Source organism: Canis lupus, chromosome 29 (genome assembly GCF_003254725.2).
Source record: "Canis lupus dingo isolate Sandy chromosome 29, ASM325472v2, whole genome shotgun sequence".
Classification (NCBI taxonomy): domain Eukaryota; kingdom Metazoa; phylum Chordata; class Mammalia; order Carnivora; family Canidae; genus Canis; species Canis lupus.
In genome coordinates this window covers 7,939,981-7,958,911 of record NC_064271.1, presented here as the reverse complement: position 1 = coordinate 7,958,911, position 18,931 = coordinate 7,939,981, and the positions used below count along the sequence as shown (strand labels likewise).

The following is an 18,931-nucleotide window of genomic DNA, read 5'->3' as shown; positions in this document are numbered from 1 at the left end:
TCAAGGCCTCTAGAAGCAAAGCCAGGATGAAAATCCAATCCAGATGATCCCAACACAAAGCCCCAGAGCTCTGCTCTTAACCACCCCTACTCCTACCTCCTGGTCATGATTTCACCAAGTTTTTTTTTATTATTATTATTTGCCCACTACAGAATACCATTCAGTTTCCCCACCCCCAGAGTGAATGTGAAATAAGACCATGTACCTGTGGGACATATATTAACATTTTAAAGGGAGCTTTGAAATCTACTTTCTCCTCATTATAGTAAAAAGAGTTTGTTCTTCGTCATGATAAAAATGAACAGGTTCTGTGAAGGCCACAAAGATGAGCTCATCTCCCTGATTTGCACTTTTTTTAAGGATTTCAAGAGACTTGGAAAAAGACCATTATTCTCCAACATACTACTGTTTTATGATGAGTGGTGTTTTCCCTGTATTTTATGAAAAAGCAAAATGCACGTGTGTGTGTGTGTGTGTGCATACAGGTGTGCTAGGTGTATGTGTGTGTGACAAATGAAGTATGTGTGTGGTGAGTATGTATATGTGTGTGATATGTGTGTGTGACTTTTTGATGTGTGTGAATATAGTGCATGTATATGTATATATATATATGGGGGATATGTGTATATGTTCATATGTATGTGTGGTTGTGTGGTATGTGTGTGTATACACATGTATGGGATGTGTATTTGGTGTGTGTGAGTATGGGGGATGTATGTGTGACTTTCAAGGTGCCATTCAGGGCAATCGATGTAGCCACATGCTGTAAGGTCCAGAGGTTAAACCATTAGCCCAGGCCACATCCATTTGAGTGTTTTTTCCTGTAGATAGCATTTCTCTTAAGTATGATCAGATGGTCTGACTGCAGGGGACCTTGCTATTGTGTATACTCCTGGACGTCTGTCTCTACAGATCACCAGCATCACACTGTCTGGGTGTAGGTCTAGGAATTTGCATATTTGTTTAATAGATGCCCTCATCAAGGTGAATACACTCCTATTCAAAGCCATTGCTACCAGCTATGGTTAGACATATGCATATCCAGCTCAGGCTGTATGTATCCATATAATCATGATACAAGGGGAAGATAATTTGGGTATAGACAAATTTTCTCTTACTTTTCTTGTACTAACTAAATAAGTGGAAGAAAAAGAATCTTACCCTGTACTCCCAGGACACACCCACGTACATACACATACATATGCACAGAGGTAAAGCACTTTTATGTTCTCAGTTTCTAAATTTGTTTTCATTTTGACAAGTACGTGAAACCTTTCATGAGAGAAGCTTTGATTCTTTTGTCAAGGTTTATAATCACACAGCATCACTATATATGTGAGGTTTTTCTGCCTACAAGTCAAAGAAATGGTGTCTGTCTTTTAAAATATTTGAAACAGTTAATATATTTGAGGTCTCTTTGCTTGACTGGTAGGCCATCGTGGATCTGGGATTCCACAAGTTATTATCACTGATGTTGCAAATGAAGATTTTCCGAATGTGGGAAACTCAAGATTGAGAAGTAATTTACTTTCATTGGATACAACTACACCTCTAATTCTTCAATTCCTTTCACCTCTAGGATTTCTTGGCAACCCTGGGATTCTATTACCCTGTAGTTGCTGTAATGGTCTTGAGCTATAACAGCTCCTACTCCCTACATCTGTGTGCAGTGCTGTAGATTTAGAATCACTCTTTTTTAGGCTTCTCTCCTGAGATAACACAAGTAAAAAGTGATTTGACACTTATCTTGTTAAGATGAACAATAGATAATTCGGATGCCAATCAAGTGAAGAAATGTCCACATATTTCAAATCAGTCAAGTAATTGTCAAATCACTTCACTCTGCTTTTCAGATATATCTCAAGCTATGAGAATTCCCAGAGTTTTAAATTCTGAGTGTTTTTAATGGTCTTTTGAAAACTAAACCAAAATGAACTTGAAAGTGATATCTTCATTCAAAAAACTTTTATTGGGTGTCTGTTACATACAAGTATATGTGCCTACATAAGGAGAATAAAAAGATTATGGAAAGTCATCTACAGGCTAAGAGAGGAGAAGTGTACTATCAATTATAAACTAACATAGAATAGCGTTAATACCTATACAAGTTTATCCCTCTTTTAAAAACAAAATAGAACTAGTAACAAACAACTGGGAAATAAGCTTTAAATAATATGATTTGAAAGCAATCAAAATGTGTGAAATGCTTAGGAGTAAATTTCACAAAATGTATGCAACACCTACACACTTAAGACTATAAAACACTGCTGACAAAAATTAAAGAAGACCTGAATAAATGGGAAGATGTACCACATACATGGATTGGAAGACACAGATGTTAAGATGCCAATTGTCCCATAACTGATCTAAGAATTAATTAAGCCCAAACAAAATCCCAGCAGGCTTTTCTGTAGAAACTAATGAACTGATTCTAAAGTTCATATGGAAGTGTAAAAACCCCATAATGGCTAAAACAATTACAAAAAAGAAGACCAAAGTTGGAGGGTTTACAGTTTGATTTCAAGACTTACTATAAAGCTATGGTAATCAAGACAGTGTGAAATGTTAGCATATACACAGACATGTTGATCGGCAAAACAAAGAATCAAATAGAGAGTTTGAAATAGATCCACACCCATAGAGTCAAGTGATTTTTTTGACCAAGCTTCCAAGTTAATCCAATGGGAAAAGTGTAGTCTTTTCAATAAATAGTGTTGAAACACTGGATATTCATTTTGGGAAAAAATTAACTTTGACTCTTATCACAGACACAAATATTAACTTGGTATATATCAAAGACTCAAATATAACAACTAAAACTATTAAACTTCTAGAAGAAAAGAAGAGAGTGTCTTTACAACCAGGGGCAGTAGGCAAAGATTTCTTAGATAAGACACAAATCTTTGGCTCTTCAAAGGACATAGTTAAGAAAATATTAAGACAAGCCTGACACTGGAAGAAAATATTCACTATTAACAGAATGTATTTATGACAAAGGATTTAGAAACAGATCATACAAAATGCTCTGACAACTCAATCATAAAAAATAAATATGAGCAAAGTATTCAAATTGACATCACACAAAAAAATATGAATGACCAAAAAGCATGAAAAGAAGCTCAACATCATTAAGTCAACAGGGAAGTATAAATTAAATTAGAAAATGCCACTGCACAGCCTTAGAATGGCTAAATTTAAATTTTAAAAAGAATGATTTCCAGATGTCTGTCATTCCCTGAGATTGAATACAGGAGCAAGGGCAGATTTGAAGAAGAAATGACTAAAGTAGTTAAACACAGACTAAGTTTGAGGTGCCTGGAACACATACAAATTGAGATATGCTCAAGCAGACAGAGGAGGAACCTGAACTAAAGATAAAAATTTAGGAATATATATGAATAAAGGTAAAGTCCTAAAGTGGATAGTTTTTCCCAAGCAGAATGTGTAACTTGAGATGAGATGAGGCACAAGACAAAACCATAGGGAATATCATCATTTAAGGGACAGATGGAGAAAGAAAAGCCCAGAAAACAGTTAGAAGGAAAAATGGAAAGGTTAGAAAAAAAATTTCAGGGACAATTCCTAGAAAGAGGGCACAGTCAACAGTGTCCAATACTGTGGATATGACAAATAATATAAGGATTGAAAACAGTTTCTTGGCTTTTCATCTAAGAGGCTATTGTTGAGTTTAACAAGTATGATTTCCCTACAATGATAAGAACAAAATCAAAATGGCAGTGGAATAAGAATTCATAGGAAGATGAAAATGGTCATTCTAGACCATTCTTGTTAAACCATTCTTCAACAATCTTAACTGTGAAGATAATATAAAGTTAGGCTAGAAGTCGGGCAGGGAGAATTACTACAGATTTAAGAGAGTGCTCTTTTATTTTTAATTTTTTTCAAAATTTATTTATTTATTTTAGAGAGAGAAAAAGGTGGGAGAGGGGGCCAGAGAGAGGGAGAGGGAGAGAATCTCAAGAAACCTTCCTGATGAGCATGGAGCCCAATGTGGGGCTCAATCTCACAACCTTGAGATCATGACCTAAGGTGAAATCAAGAGTCGGATACTTAACCGAGACACACTGGTGCCCCCAAGAAAGTGTTCTTTTAAACATAAGAGAAAAAACAAGCACATTTTCATGCTTAGGAATGCAATATGAGGACAAAGAAATAGCTGAGAGGCAAAGACTAACAATACTTGTGTCAATGACACAAGCTTCCCTAAGGGCTTAGGAGGATGTCAAGTGCAAAATCAGACTCATTTGATGTGAAAGAAGCAAATCCATTTGGAGGTTTTACAGCAAGGAGCTGAAGAACTTGTCCTAAGTGAGTGTCCATTAATTAATTAATGAGTGTGTGTCATCCTCTAGGGGAGGACAATGGATAGGGCAAATGGTAGTTATGATCCCAACATGTTCTCCTTCTGTCTGATTCCCACATCTTTTCTAGGGGATATGAAGTTAAAAAACAAACACATGGGATCCCTGGGTGGCGCAGCGGTTTGGCGCCTGCCTTTGGCCCAGGGCGCGATCCTGGAGACCCGGGATCGAATCCCACGTCGGGCTCCCTGCATGGAGCCTGCTTCTCCCTCTGCCTATGTCTCTGCCCCTCTCTCTGTGACTATCATAAATAAATAAAAATTAAAAAAAAAAAAACAAACAAACACATTGGGGCACCTGAGTGGCTCAGTGGTTCAGCGTCTGCCTTTAGCTCAGGTCGTGATCCGGCGGTCCTGGGATCAAGTCCCGCATCAGGCTCCCCACAGGGAGTCTGCTTCTCCCTCTGCCTATGTCTCGGTTTCTCATTAATAAATAAATAAAATCTTTTTAAAAAACACACACATTATACATGAAGGACAAAAAAAAATCTCTTCTTACATCACCTCTGCACAAATCTTGAAGACATCTAGCTCCCTGTGAAGTGGACATTGCAGAGCAAAGGGGGGCAGATAGAAGTCAGTGCTCCCTGTGTCACACTACCCTGAGCAACCAGCAGCTTTCCCACCACTCCCACTACCTCACATGGCTTATCAGTCTCCTTCCTTCCTCTTCATTTCCACTTCCCCTGACCCACCCTACCGGAGACTTTCCATATCAGATCAATTTCCCCGTCACACCACATTGCACCCTGACAGCTGTCTTCATTGATGGGCTCTTTCTTGTCTCTCTGCCTTGTCCTAGCTCTCTCTCTCTCCTATCATCTCCACTTGTTCCAACCCTGCTTTCCTTTGAAGCTTTCAAGTGCCCTAGGCTAAGTACCTCTACCACATTTTACCTCTCCTAAATTGCCCTGCTACACACAGAAATGTTGAAGATTAATGTTACACAATATATTCGAAATAAAATAAGATGTTAATATTGTGCTATCCACAAGTCATCTTTTCCATAAGTATTCCAATTTTATGAAGCAGCTTGCTACCTACAGTTAATATAAATTGTTCTATCATTGTAATTTTTAATTTGGAGCACCAGATCCAGGTAGATAAAAAACCTGTTTCCTTTAGCCATTATCAAAATATTCACTTGCTTTTATTATTTGAACACTACACTAAAGTAAACAAATCACAGCTTTGAAAATGAGAAGCCAAGAATACGACAATTCAGGAACTGAGAAAAAATATTTTGCTTCAGAAATTCAATACACAGCACAATAAAAAGGGTGATTAATATAAATGCAATACCTAACACAGGATGTATATTAGTTTTTCACTTAATCCATGCAATAAGTTAGTGAAGTTAGTTTTGTCATCTCTGTTGTACAGATGAGAAAAATGAGGTTTAGAAACTCATTTTCTCAAGTGCATACATTTAGTTGATAACAGAACAGAAATTAAAATGAGCACTTTCTGATCCTAAACTCTTAATAGAAACATAATCATCATTTTTCTTCATAAAATCTGCAATGTGTTAGTTTCTAGGATATCTGTTAAGATATTCACTGGATTTACTTTTCCAGCAAGTGTATTATCAGATAAGAGCTTCAGAGTTGAAAAAAAAAAAGGTGTCTATTTCAACCTTACTATTCTCTTACTACATTTTGCACCACACAAAACCACCTTCTCTAGACTGATTTTCACAAGAATTTTTTTAAAAATATTTTTCTAAGCTCTAGTATCTACACAAAACAAAGTAAATATCAAGAGAATGATGAGTCAGTAATGAATGTCTGCAGGCTTTTATCTTTGTCCTTATATAATTTTATGACAACATTTTAACTTGTTGAGTCCATCCCATTAACATGGGAGCCACTGGAAGATGTAACTACAAGTAGGAACACAGTTCTTAAAAACAACTTTACTGTGTATCCTTCATGTATAAAGAAAAGCTCTGTGTTGTGGATTATATGCAAGGAATTTCCTCAAGAATTCCAGGTAAACTGGAGTCCTTGCATTTATCCTAGGGATTTACTGTAGCTCAAATCTATTTAGAACTTCTCCTCTAGCACTGCTTCAACTGCAGAAATTGGTTGCTTGGTGGATGTTTTCATTCATTCATTCCATTAATATTTTTTGCCTTCTCTGCAGGTCTTGCGGGTAGGATATGCAATTTGGTTTTGGAAACAACCAAAAACAAATCAAAGTCAAGTCATTAAATAAGGTTGAGGTCCAAAGAGCAATACAATTTTCTAACATGACTGGTTTTCCGGTTTTCTTCAAGGCAATTCCTAAAATCTTTTTTTTTTTTTAATTTAAGCTGCTCAACTGATGAATGGATAAGGAAATGTGGTATACATGCACAATAGAATATAACTCACCCATCAAAAAGAATGAAATCTTGTCATTTGCAACAGCGTGGATGGAACTAGGGGTACATTATGCTAAGCGAAACATGTCAGTCAGAGAAACACAAATACCATATGATTTTACTTGTCTGTGGAATTTAGGAAACAAAATAGATTAATATATAGGAGGGGGAAGAAAAAGAAAAAAAGAGAGGGGGAAACAAACGATAAGAGACCCTTAAAGATAGGGAACAAATTGAGGTTGATGGAGAGACGTGGGTGGGGAGATGAGCTAGATGGAGGACAGGTATAAAGAGGGCACTTGTGATGACAAGATGTTGTATGTAAGTGATGAATCACTAAACTCTACTCCTAAAACCAACAATGCACTATATGTTAACTAGAATCTAAATTGAAATTTGAAAAATAAATGAAAAATATAAATCAAATAAAATAGAAGTCAAGCTACTTGGCAACCCTTCAAACATCTAAACTTTTTCAAACTGCAGCCTTTGTACAAACTTAGTTTCCCAAACAGGTTACCACGAATGGCTTGTATGCCAGGAGACACTACTCTCTTCCATCTGTGGGGCAGCAAGGCCAGATATGAGGCCATTACAGTCCTCAAGACGGTCACTTCAGACTGAGCACGGCTTCATCTGCAGCTCTGAGAAGGCCACATGATTTGAGCAGAGTCTGACAGCATGCCCCCCCACCCATGCCTGAATCAGAGGGCCAGATGAGCGACGCCCTGAACTCAGAGCAACGCTCCAACATTACATGGTAGCCAAAACAATGCACCTGGACATAAAATGCAGCCAGTTATACCATGCATGCCTCTTCTGTTGGACAAAGGATCATGGAGTTGCTAGACGGGTGTGTTTACCTGTGCCCAAGGAGCATGGTGTCACAATACAGAGTGATGCCAGTCAGGAGCAAGAAGGAGGTGATAAGCTGAGCAGGGGTCCTATAGGCAAAAGCCAGACTACAGTCCCAAATCTGTACCTTCAAAATATGGGAGGTTTATTCCTACATGGAGGATTTGGTTTAGTACTTACAAACTAGCTGCATGGGATTGGTTGGCAATCTGTGAATTAGAGTTTCACCACCATTTCTTAAAAACATGATATGGGGATCCCTGGGTGGCGCAGCGGTTTGGTGCCTGCCTTTGGCCCAGGGCGCGATCCTGGAGACCCGGGATCGAATCCCACGTCGGGCTCCCGGTGCATGGAGCCTGCTTCTCCCTCTGCCTGTGTCTCTGCCTCTCTCGCTCTCTCTCTCTCTCTCTCTGTGAGACTATCATAAATAAATAAAAAAAAATTTATAAAAACATGATATGAAAAAAATCCAACTTTGAAGTATTTTTGTATTAGCCAAAGAAATGGACTACATTTGTCAGTGAAAACAGGGAAATGTTGTTGGATTCTTTACTTTTGTTATAAATTTTATAATGAGAATAAAAAATGATTTCTTACCAATGAGGACTAATAAGAACCTGAAGATCATTCCAATCGAGTGGTCAATCACTCTAATTCAGTGGTTATTCTCAGCTTCACTCATAGTGGGGATAACCAGATATGTTTACATGATGGTATATAAAGTAGTATAAGTATATAAAGTAGCAATATCACCTATGACATAATCTAGCTAGAAATATTTAATTTTAATCTATCAGGATTTAAGATGCAAATTCCAGTTTCTACAAAATGCAGGCAATAGAGGAACAAGATAAATGACACGACAGGAAATAATTAAATTACGAGTTATGTTTTCCATTTATTAGGTCTAAGTATTTTTCATCAACATCTTTTAATGTTCTCTGTTAAGGCCTTGTACCTCTTTTGTAAGATTTATTCTAAAAACTTTCTATTCTTTATCAATATTATAAAACAAACCTTGTTTAAAATTAAATTTTCTGTTCCTCGTTTGAGTAAGAAATAAAATTAAGATTCAGATTCTTGGAAGAAAAAAAAAAGAATCCATATATTCGTTGGAACCCCAGGTATATCTTCTCCTAATCTAATGAGTCATCATGTAACTTGCTTTATTCATGCTTAATACTCAATTTTATTTTTTCCTGAGAGCTGAAGGCCTACCTTAGGAACTCTATCTCAATTCTGAGTTTACACATATATATACATTATGTTTGATGAGCTGAGTTTAGTTTCCCTTCCCTGCTGTTTTTATTATTGTTCACCTCTCTCCCTCTTCTCTCTGTCTGACCCACTCATCTATTATTTAAACTCATAGGCAACTTTGTATCAGCTCACTTTTTCTTCTAAGGGGTTTATTTCGTTTGCTGCATTTTTGAGAGTGGGAATGTACCAGCACTCATTTTCCCTGAAGCGGGGATTTATCACCCCATAAAAGCATCTCCTTCCAACCAATCCTACTTACCGTCTCTCCGTGACCTGGGTTCTGAGCCAGTCTGAAGAAGAATCCCTTCACAGGGATCCTTTATGGTAACGTGCCTAGCTCACAGAATCCTAGCTTGCAAAGCATGTTACTTTAGATTGTAAGGGAAAACAGGCAAGTTTACCCTGCCTCTGGCATGACTCCAAATATCTGAAATGTTAGAACGTGGTGTTTTTGTTTTTTTTTTGTTTGTTTGTTTGTTTTTTTTGCTGAAACATTATACAATCCCCGGAGTTCGGAGTGCAGAACTGCTGTATTCCTACTACTGATTTGTTAGGGATCGAGGGGCAGGGAGACAGCAAGTTCCATAATAAAGCATCTGTATCTGAGTGGGAGGAAAGGGAAGCAGGGGAGGAACAGGCACCTGAAAGACATCATTCAAATTAGGCATCTGCCATCCTGAAAATGATGAAAGAGGACATTGCAAGGACTTTTAAAATCCCTCCTACAGCTCCCAGAGCACCACTCATCACCAAGGGTTTACCAATCACCCTTTTTTTTTTTTTTTTTTTGTGGTTTCTGTAGTAAATCCCTTTTGTCTAAAGTTTGAGACCTCAGAATTAGAAGAAGGAGTGAACCTGATCCTGACATGGAAATCAGAATTCTCTGGATTAGATACCTTAAGAGAAGATTCTCTTCCCTTTTGTGAGTCTGATTTCTGGAACAGCCTTTTTCCCAGAAGGTAACTGCAACATCTATTAGTTTGAAATAAATATTTACAACACCACGAAAAAATGAATTCCCCGCAAGCCACTGCCACTATTCAAATATAAAGAAATGAATACAGAAATGCATGCCATTTTGCTTCCAGGATAGATGGGGAAGGGGATGAAAGAGATCCTCTTGGGGTGTACAACGGATATCGACCCTCACCCCTTCCAACAGTCAGGCCACACATTTATTCAGCATCCACTACGCCCCAAACACTGGCCAGGTTCTGGGGCACTAAGTATCCTTGCACTATCCTAGGGGCATCCCTCTCTCTCTTTCCCCTTCTCTTTCTCTCTTTCCTGATATTTAAAAAGCTACAGGGAAAGAAGCAGATTCACCAAGAGAAACCAACTCAGCAGACATTCATTATTCCAATCAGAAACAAACCAAACCTGTAGTAGATGCCAGGGAGGAGGCTTCCCCCGAAAGTTCTGGCAGAACCTGGTTTTTGCCACTGTCTGGGCTGGCCACCTGGGTGTCACTTGGACCCTCTAGGGTTCTGAGGATTCTAATTCCAGGATTGTAAGGAGCCTTGCCAGTGTCTAGCAATGCACATTGTCTAGCAAAGCCACGCCTGGCGCGGTCATTCCACGCACACGGATGTCTCGTCCCTGGTTGTGTATTTAAAGTTGTCGGGTGACGCCAGGCACGCCAATGCCCAGGTACAGCGAGATTCCATTCCTTTGGGGTAGGATTTGTTCGTGCACTCCTTATGCCCGGAGTACTGCCCTGAGGCCCGCTGCCTTTACAAAGCCCAGGCCACTGGGGGAAATCTCACTTACTGATGCAAAATCCCCTCTCCGTTGGAGAGAGAGTAAGCAGCTGGAGAGGAGACCAGCAGCCCCCTCGGGGGAAGAGCCTCAAGCGTTCAAGGGGCACGTTATGCTTTTCTGGCAAGACGTCAGCACCGGCTTCCTCGGGCTAGGTCGGGCGTTCCGCCGCCGCACCCCAGCGCTCCGCTTTCCATGTTCCCAGCTGCAGACTCACCCCTGCCCGAAGGCAGGCCTTGCACCCCTGCAGCTCTGCGGTCACTCCGGGTGCGGGTGCGGAGCTGGCCCTGAGACCCCTTCCCCGGGCTCCCAAACCTACGCAGGAGAGCGCTGCCCTCTAGCGACCAAAACGGGCGATGCAGCGCGGCCCGGGCCCGGGGAGCCCCTGCGGCTGCCGGTGCCAGCCAAGGCGGGGGTACGGCCCGTCCTTGTCGAGGGCGCCTGTGGCGGAGAAAGACCCGAGCCCCTCTGTACCGGCTCGGCTGGGACTGTGTGTGGTTTCCCCCTAGGGCCAGGACAGAGAGACGCATGGATGGATAAATAAACAAGATGTGCGACGAACAGGTGGTAGACGAACCGAGAGGTACAGGGACCACGGATGATTAGATCACCCCTTGCCAGGGCTTTGCCTATGTCAGACACAGGCTAGATGCCTTCGTCCGTTATGTCATCTGTGCCTCTCCGGAGTCTTAGGAATGGCGCATTACCCCCTTGTCCCTCTGCCAAATGGGAACACTGAGGCCTTACGCAAGATAAGTAACCAGCCCCCTGGCAACCTTCCGCAGAGCTAGGAAGTGGCAGGGTGGGTCTCGACCCACAGCCCGGACCCCGCCGTTGGCTCTCGGCGCCCAGCCCCGGGCGCCGGTGGACGGAGTCCCCGCACTGCCCCTCGCCATCACCCCCTGTGCCCCGGCACCCCGACAGCGCACCCGCCCCGCACCCCTCCCACTCATCAGACATCCCCAGGACACCCCAGGCAGCGCGCTTCCGGCAGAGTGTCCCCGACCTGGAAGCCTGCCTGGGGAGCTGGGTACGGGCTGGTCCCCGCCCGGGGGACGCTGCCCCATCCACGTTTGTCAAGGGGTCTCACTTAAGTGCAAGGGGAAAGCTCAGCCCCGAGATTGTGGGATCCCCCCTAAGTTTCCATCATTCTTTCCTTTAACCCTTCACAGCGCCTAGGACGCGCGCAGCGCTGTTAGAACCTGCAGCAGGGACGCGGAGCCCCGAGAGGACAGACACAGACGGGGGGACAGACGGCAGCCCCCGCGAGCGCCCCCGCGAGCACCCACTGGCCGGGAGAGGCAGAGGCCGCGCAGGCCCACTAGCTCGCGGACTAGCCAGCGCGCTCCAGCAGTCCGAGTCCGTGCACCTGCGCCTCCCAGCGACCCCCCCCCCCCCCCCCCCCCCCCGGCTCCCGCCCCGGAGTCCGCAACGCCAGGGAGAGCAATTCCGGCGACCTCACTGGGGGCATGTGATGTCATCCCACGGCTCCCGCGCGGCCTCGCTGCCTGGGCGTGTCCCCGCCGCGAGCGGGCCCCGCGCGCCCCCCACCCCGGGCGGTGCGGGCGGCCGGACCCCTCCCGCGCGGGCGGCGGGGCTGGCGTAGGGCCTGCGTCACGGCAGCCGGCCGGCGATTGGGGCGCGCGCGCCTCCGTGGCTTCGGGGCTAATTATAAAGTGGCTGCCGCGGCCGCCAGCCCCGGGACGGCGCGGACCCGCAGACGCCGAGGCCGCGACGGTGAGGCCGGGTCTGCCCGCGCACCTGGCGCGCACCTGGCCGCCTCGGCCCGCGCCCGCGCCCGCCGGCTCACACCTGCCCTCTTCTCTCCCCTGCAGAGCACAGCCCGGGACCCGATGTCTCCGAGCAGCCTGCGCCGCCGCGTCGCCGTCAACGTGAGTGAACTTGTCCGAGCAGCGCCTTGGCTGCCCGCGTGTGGCGCCGTCCGCCTGCTCCGGCTTCGCGTTTTGTGTTTTTGCGGGGTTCCCCCCGGCGTTTCATTCATTGCATGGGGTGTCCCAACTCTCTTCTGGCCCCGGTTTGTGAGTCGGGTGAACCCCGCCCCGGAGGCGCCCGTTCTCTCGCATTTGGTCTTCGCCTTCGGGTTTTGTCCCCAGGTCCTCCCGAGGCGGTGCGAGCCCAGGGAGCGAGCCGAGCGCCTGGGCGTCCCCGGGTTCGGGGCGGGGGGGGGCGGGGAGCGTCAACCTGGGCCCCTGGCAACTCCAGAAGCGGCTCAGGGGGGCGCGGCCCTGCGAGCTTCTGCTCCACAGCCCCCGGGTGGGACCCGCTTTGCTCCCGGAACGCTCGGAGTTCGCGCCCCCTTTTCCCCGCAGCCCATGGCGCGGCTCCTGAGACTCTGCGCTTGGCTCCTGGCGCTCGGCCCCGGGCTCCTGGCGACCGTGAGGGCGGAGTGCGGCCAGGACTGCGCGACCTGCAGCTACCGCCTGGCGCGCCCGAGCGACCTCAACCCCCTGGTGAGTGTGGGCCGGGGCCGGGCCGGGGCTGGGGCTGGGGCCGGGGCTGGGGCTGGGGCCGGGGCTGGGGCCGGGGCTGGGGCCGGACGCCGCCTGGACCCCCGGCGACGCAGGGGCCCCACTGCTGCCGGACGCCGGACGCCGACACAGCCCCGCCCCAGCCCCCAGCCTCAGGACCCCCGACCATCCAGGGACCGGTGAGGGCGGCAGTGTCGCCACCCAGACCAAGTTCGCTTTAACCCCGGGGGTGCAGGAGCCCCGAGATGTCCCCGAGAGCAGCTCGTCGCCCCACCTGTCCCAAGGCAGATACCAAGAGCCCCTTCCAGACAATCCATCCTCCCATCCTTCCTGCAACTAGTGTCATAGTATATCAGTGACATTTCGTTATCTTTCTTTGGATTTCATTTCCCCAGTCCTTCCACCCTCAGATCACGCAAGCCCTTACCCTCACCTGTGGGTAGAGGGAGCCTGGAGCAAAGGGTCCGGATCCCGAGGAAGGGAGAGGAGCGGGGTGCGCAGTAGACGGGAAAGAAAGAGATCAGCACGTCCTACCTACCAGCAAGTGACGCTGAAATTCAACTTCTGTCTTATCCTGGATGCACTTTTGTAATAGCCACTAAGACAGCAGTTGAATTTGGCTATGAAAAAGGCACAGGAGAGGTGGCCAGTGTCCAAGGAGGTGACAACAATGCAAAGATAAACTACCTGTCAGGGGCTGTGGGGAGGGCGGGGAGAGAAGCTGAGAACAAGAGAACACTCATATTCTGATCAGAGTCCCTGTGCTCTTAAATTGCCCCAGGTGCTCTACTGAATCAGAATCTCTGAATTTGGGACTCCAGGAAGCTTCATTTTAACTTACCCCTCCAATGACTCCTTTGCACTGTCTTGTCAATTTGTTGAAATTCTATGATAACTTAAAAGGCTAGGTAGAGAATAATGTATTAACCCAAGGAGTTAAGTCCCTCATTTGAGCCTTTGAAGAAATTTTGTGAAGTAGATGCGTAAAATAGGGATGAAAATTAAGGAAAGAATTCCACAAAACCCAAGGCGTACATTTCAGGTTCAACGTTTCCTTGTTTCATTTGAGTTACCTGATCCATTTCATTCCATCTGTGCAGGTACTAACATGGCACTAAAGAGAGGACACATAGTAGGGCTTTATATTTAAACTGTGATGAAATGCTGCATCGTAAGTTTTATTATGGATAATAATTCCCTTCATCTATCTTTTGTCTTTCTGATTTAACTGGTTGGTTTTTCTGGGGCTTACGTGTAGGGTTGTTATTTTCTCTGTGACAAAAGGCTTTGTTAATGACTATGTTGTTGGTATTATAGCAGTTCTGGAACTTCAGCTCAGATGCAGAAGACATGAGAAATGAGATTGCCTGACTAAAACCATGTAGAAGCAACATAACAAATATTGGGCCTCTACCGTCTGAAAGACACTTGTACTTGGTTCTGTGGTGGATGCAAAGCTAAGCAAGCATGCCGTGATTGATGTCCATATTGAATTCACTGTGTAATACGATCTTGACCATAGAACACAGAGTGTGATAAATATTACCGAAAAATGCATAGGAGCTTATTTTTTATTTTTACTTTTTTATTTTTTATTTATCCGTGAGAGACAGTCAGAGAGAGCAGAGATATAGGCAGAAGGAGAAGCAAGCTCCTCGCAGGGAGCCCGATGTGGGACTCAATCCCAGGACCCGGGGATCACGACCTGAGCCAAAGGCAGATGCTCAACCTCTGAGCTACCCAGGGGCCTCTGCATAGGAGCTTATAAATTAACAGAAGTTCTTTAGGGTGAATGTTTTATTCTAATTATTTGTCATTATTTCTTTTTGAAGGAATCCCAACATTAAGAAGCCTTTTGGTAGTACTGTACAAAATATTGAGTGGTAATTTTTGACAGAGATCATTTACATTTCATTTTAGAATGGAAATGTTATTGACATCTGAACATCTTGCATTTTTAACGATATTTTTATTTCCTAGATATCAAGAATAACATGGGATCATTTTAACAGCATCATCTGTAGATTTTTATATATGCATCTATTTAATTTTCTTAAATAATTTTTAAGAGCTGGTTAAAGATCCCTAAGGAATTTCGTTGCACTAATAGAGTGCTTTTTTGCATTGTGAAAATAATATGTGTGTATTTTATATAAATTAATATATCAATATATTTTAAATACCAAGAAAGGACCTGGTTTTTCTAAATCAAGGGTCTGTAACCTGAATTCTATAAGTATAGTTCAAGCAACTATCGAAAGCCCTGAAATACCCAGAAATATTATATAGATTTTATAAATTATCATGTAATATTAGTTCTCTTTTTATCATACCCAAATAATCTGTCGGTAGAAGAGAACCTAACAAGGTTATTAGAACATATAGTCTAAATCTTACAATGATTAGAATTTAATTATTTTATAATAAAAAGAAGGAATTATATATTTTATCAAATAATATGATTTCTATTGGGGGAAAAATTTTTTGTATACCTGTAACTAAATGCTAACAAACATGAATAATGTGTGAACATTTGCATATGATAATTTCATATCAGACTTTATCATTACAAACATTTGGTTCAAGGTGATTAAATCAGTTTTACTCTTTTTAAATCTGTTTTCAATCAAGAGAGAGGGAAAGCAAATCAATATGTTATAATCCAAATAATTCATAGGACTTAAAATGAGTTTTAGAATGTCTTTCTTTTCTGATTTACTTTGAAACTGTTGTTTTCCTTCAAAGAATGAAAATGTTTGAGGGCACCTGGGTGATTCAGTGGTTGAGCATCTGCCTTCGGCTCAGGTCGTGATCCCAGGATCCTGGGATCAAGTCCCACATCAGGCTTGAGCCTGCTTCTTCCTCTGCCTATGTCTCCAACTCTCTCTGTGTCTTTCATGAATAAATAAATAAAGTCTTAAAAAAAAAAAAAGAATGAAAATGTTTGCAGGAATACTAGATGCCATTCCAGGTAGAATAGTAACTCAGGAGAGTAAACAAAACTTATTAGTATTGATTTTATGTATGAGACAAGAAGATGGAAGGAATCTGGGGCTGATGTTCCTAATTAGGTAAAGAGAAATTTCTCCCTCTTGGTTAGAAAAAAGCTCAAACAAAATGCAATCAACAATGGAAAATTATCCAGTGAAATTAGATTGTGCAGGCAGCCAATCTAAGTTAAAATTGGGTGGGAAAAGTCTTTGACAATATTGAAATGGCATGGCAGAGATACAATCTGTTAAAATTCAAAGAAAAATTCTAATTCAATTCAGTTAATTACCTACAGTGATTCCACTTTCCATTGACTTGCCTGTTCGGTATACTGAAAAGTTGTGATAAGAAAATGGCAATTACTTTTTTATATGAGAGTTTCCATATCAAAGCACACACTCAATGGTTCACGAAAATGCCTTTACCTAATGAAATCTGAAAAGCCTCTTGGTATCACTAACTAGAATTCTTTTCCCAGGCTTGCACCCTGGAATGCGAAGGGAAACTACCCTCTCTCAAAACCTGGGAAGCCTGCAAGGAGCTCCTGCAGCTGTCCAAACTGGAGCTTCCTCAAGATGGTGCCACCGCCCTCAGGGAGACCAGCAAGCCGGAGGAGAGCCACGCACTGGCCAAAAAGTATGGGGGCTTCATGAAAAGATATGGAGGCTTCATGAAGAAAATGGATGAGCTTTATCCTCAGGAGGCAGACGAAGAGGCCAATGGAGGGGAAGTCCTGGCCAAGAGATATGGGGGCTTCATGAAGAAGAACGGAGAGGAGGAGGATGTCCTGGCCAACTCCTCAGACCTGCTCAAAGAGCTGCTGGGAACCGGGGAGAACCGAGAAGGTGGCCCCCACCAAGAGGGCAGTGATGATGAAGATGTGAGTAAGAGATATGGGGGCTTCATGAGAGCCTTAAAGAGAAGCCCCCAACTGGAAGAAGAAGCCAAAGAGCTGCAGAAGCGGTATGGGGGCTTCATGAGAAGAGTCGGTCGCCCCGAGTGGTGGATGGACTACCAGAAAAGGTATGGGGGTTTCCTCAAGCGCTTTGCCGACTCTCTGCCCTCTGACGAAGAAGGCGAAAGCTACTCCAAAGAAGTTCCTGAGATGGAGAAAAGATATGGAGGGTTTATGAGATTTTAACCCCATTGGCCGCCAGTGACCCCAGGCCCCAGCCAGCCTTCCTCTGCCCCCTGGTCAATCGTGTCTTACTATCGCGCACTGCTTGCATTGTAGAGCTGACTGTATTATCTGGATAACTTAACTATACAACCTGAAAGTGCTCACTTCAGGTCCTGTGTTCTCTTGACAGTGTTTATGCTCAGTATTGGTCTATTGCAGCTGTGTCATTTTCATGCTACAATCGCTGTTGTTCCTTGTCCCTTTATTTTTGACAAAGCACCAGTAATTGCTTATTTGTAAATAGATCCAATAAACCCATTACCCCAGCTGCATGACATCTTTGTAAGTTTCTTCTTCTCCCAGGTCCTCACTCGCCTTCTGGTTTCCACCTAAATCCTAAAGTTGAAGACACTGAAGCTTTGGACAGAATCATCATCACTGACTTCCTTCTCTTCCAACAGCCAAGGCTGCAAAACCATTTTTTTTAATTTACTTCCACATATATAGGGACGCCTGGGTGGCTCAGTGGTTGAGCATCTGCCTTTGGCTCAGGGCGTGATCCCGGGGTCCTGGGATCGAGTTCCACATCGGGGTCTCCACAGGGAGCCTGCTTCTCCCTCTGCCTATGTCTCTGCCTCTCTCTCTGTGTCTCTCATGAATAAATAAATAAAATCTTTAAAAAAATAATTCCTCATAGCTTAGGTGAGTGAACACACTGAGCAAAGCACAGCATATTTCCAGTCTCATTTCTGGAAATCACATACAGGAAGAAAAACCAAAGCCTGATAGAGAAACTAGCTGTGCCCTCATAAAGAAGGAGATCTGCACTTATATCCAGAGGTGCATGTCTGTTTTCTTCAGCAAAGCATTTAAGAAGTTAGTAAGAAATACAAAATAATTTAGCTCCATGTCACAAATGCAGATGAAGTCCAGGAAGGTTAAATAGTTGAACCAAGGTTGCCCAGCAGTTTAAGGATAAAAAATAAAATGAAGACCCCAAACTTCTTCTTGCTCCCTAGCAATGTCCTTTACACTCCAGCTCCTGATCTCTCACTCTGGTCACTACCAAGAATTGTAAAAACTTGGGACTGTATCCTCTTCAGTAGTGTATATCCTTATACCACAAGCAATGGTGGGTTCTCCAGTAACTGACAAACGGACATATGTGAATAAAGGAATGAATGAAGGAATTTGGTGACCAGATCACTGGAAAAGGTATTATGGATGCTTTAGAAGGCAAATTACCACACAAGAGGCTTATGGCTACTTCATATTAATTAAACCATTTGGGGAAACATTCAGGAACAAACACCAAAACTGTAACATTCTTCCTTTTTTTCTAATTGAAACTACTTGCTGCTCAACTCCCATCCACCAGGACCCTCACTCATTTTCTCTTTTGTGCTCTTTCTGACAAAATTCAGTGTTTAGCAACTCAGAAAAATAGAGGAAGAGTCTCTGCTCTGCAGCCCACCACCTGTGTGCTCCATTCTGATGAGGCAACTCTGCTGTCTTGGGCAGTCTGTCCCTCTGTGTCCAACCCTGCTAGGGTCCCCAGGACATCCACATGGCCAGGCACTATTAGAAGACTCCTGTCCTTCTGATCACTGCAAGCCACTCAGAGCCACACCACCACCTATCGTCTTGATCCCGGGCACTCTAACTTTTTCTTCCAGGTGAGAGCCCTCTCCTTTTGAACTAGAAATGGAAGT

General features: G+C 43.8%; 1 protein-coding gene across 1 annotated transcript; it reads left to right on the top strand.

The window, feature by feature from the left end:
• Nucleotides 1-12,260: 12,260 nt before the first annotated feature.
• PENK (proenkephalin) lies at nucleotides 12,261-17,554 on the top strand. Its single transcript, XM_025477777.3, has 4 exons — nucleotides 12,261-12,356; nucleotides 12,455-12,511; nucleotides 12,950-13,090; nucleotides 16,578-17,554. The coding sequence occupies exons 2-4, from the start codon at nucleotides 12,473-12,475 to the stop codon at nucleotides 17,238-17,240; spliced, it is 843 nt and encodes a 280-aa protein (XP_025333562.1). The 5' UTR covers nucleotides 12,261-12,356; nucleotides 12,455-12,472; the 3' UTR covers nucleotides 17,241-17,554.
• The last annotated feature ends 1,377 nt before the right edge of the window (nucleotides 17,555-18,931 follow it).

Bases quoted from the DNA above. Each gene is read 5' to 3' on its own strand.
- PENK (XM_025477777.3), top strand. From the start codon at position 12,473: ATGTCTCCGAGCAGCCTGCGCCGCCGCGTCGCCGTCAAC. The intron at 12,512-12,949 runs GTGAGTGAACTT...TTTTCCCCGCAG, and splicing joins GCCGCCGCGTCGCCGTCAAC to CCCATGGCGCGGCTCCTGAG. The intron at 13,091-16,577 runs GTGAGTGTGGGC...TTCTTTTCCCAG, and splicing joins CGAGCGACCTCAACCCCCTG to GCTTGCACCCTGGAATGCGA.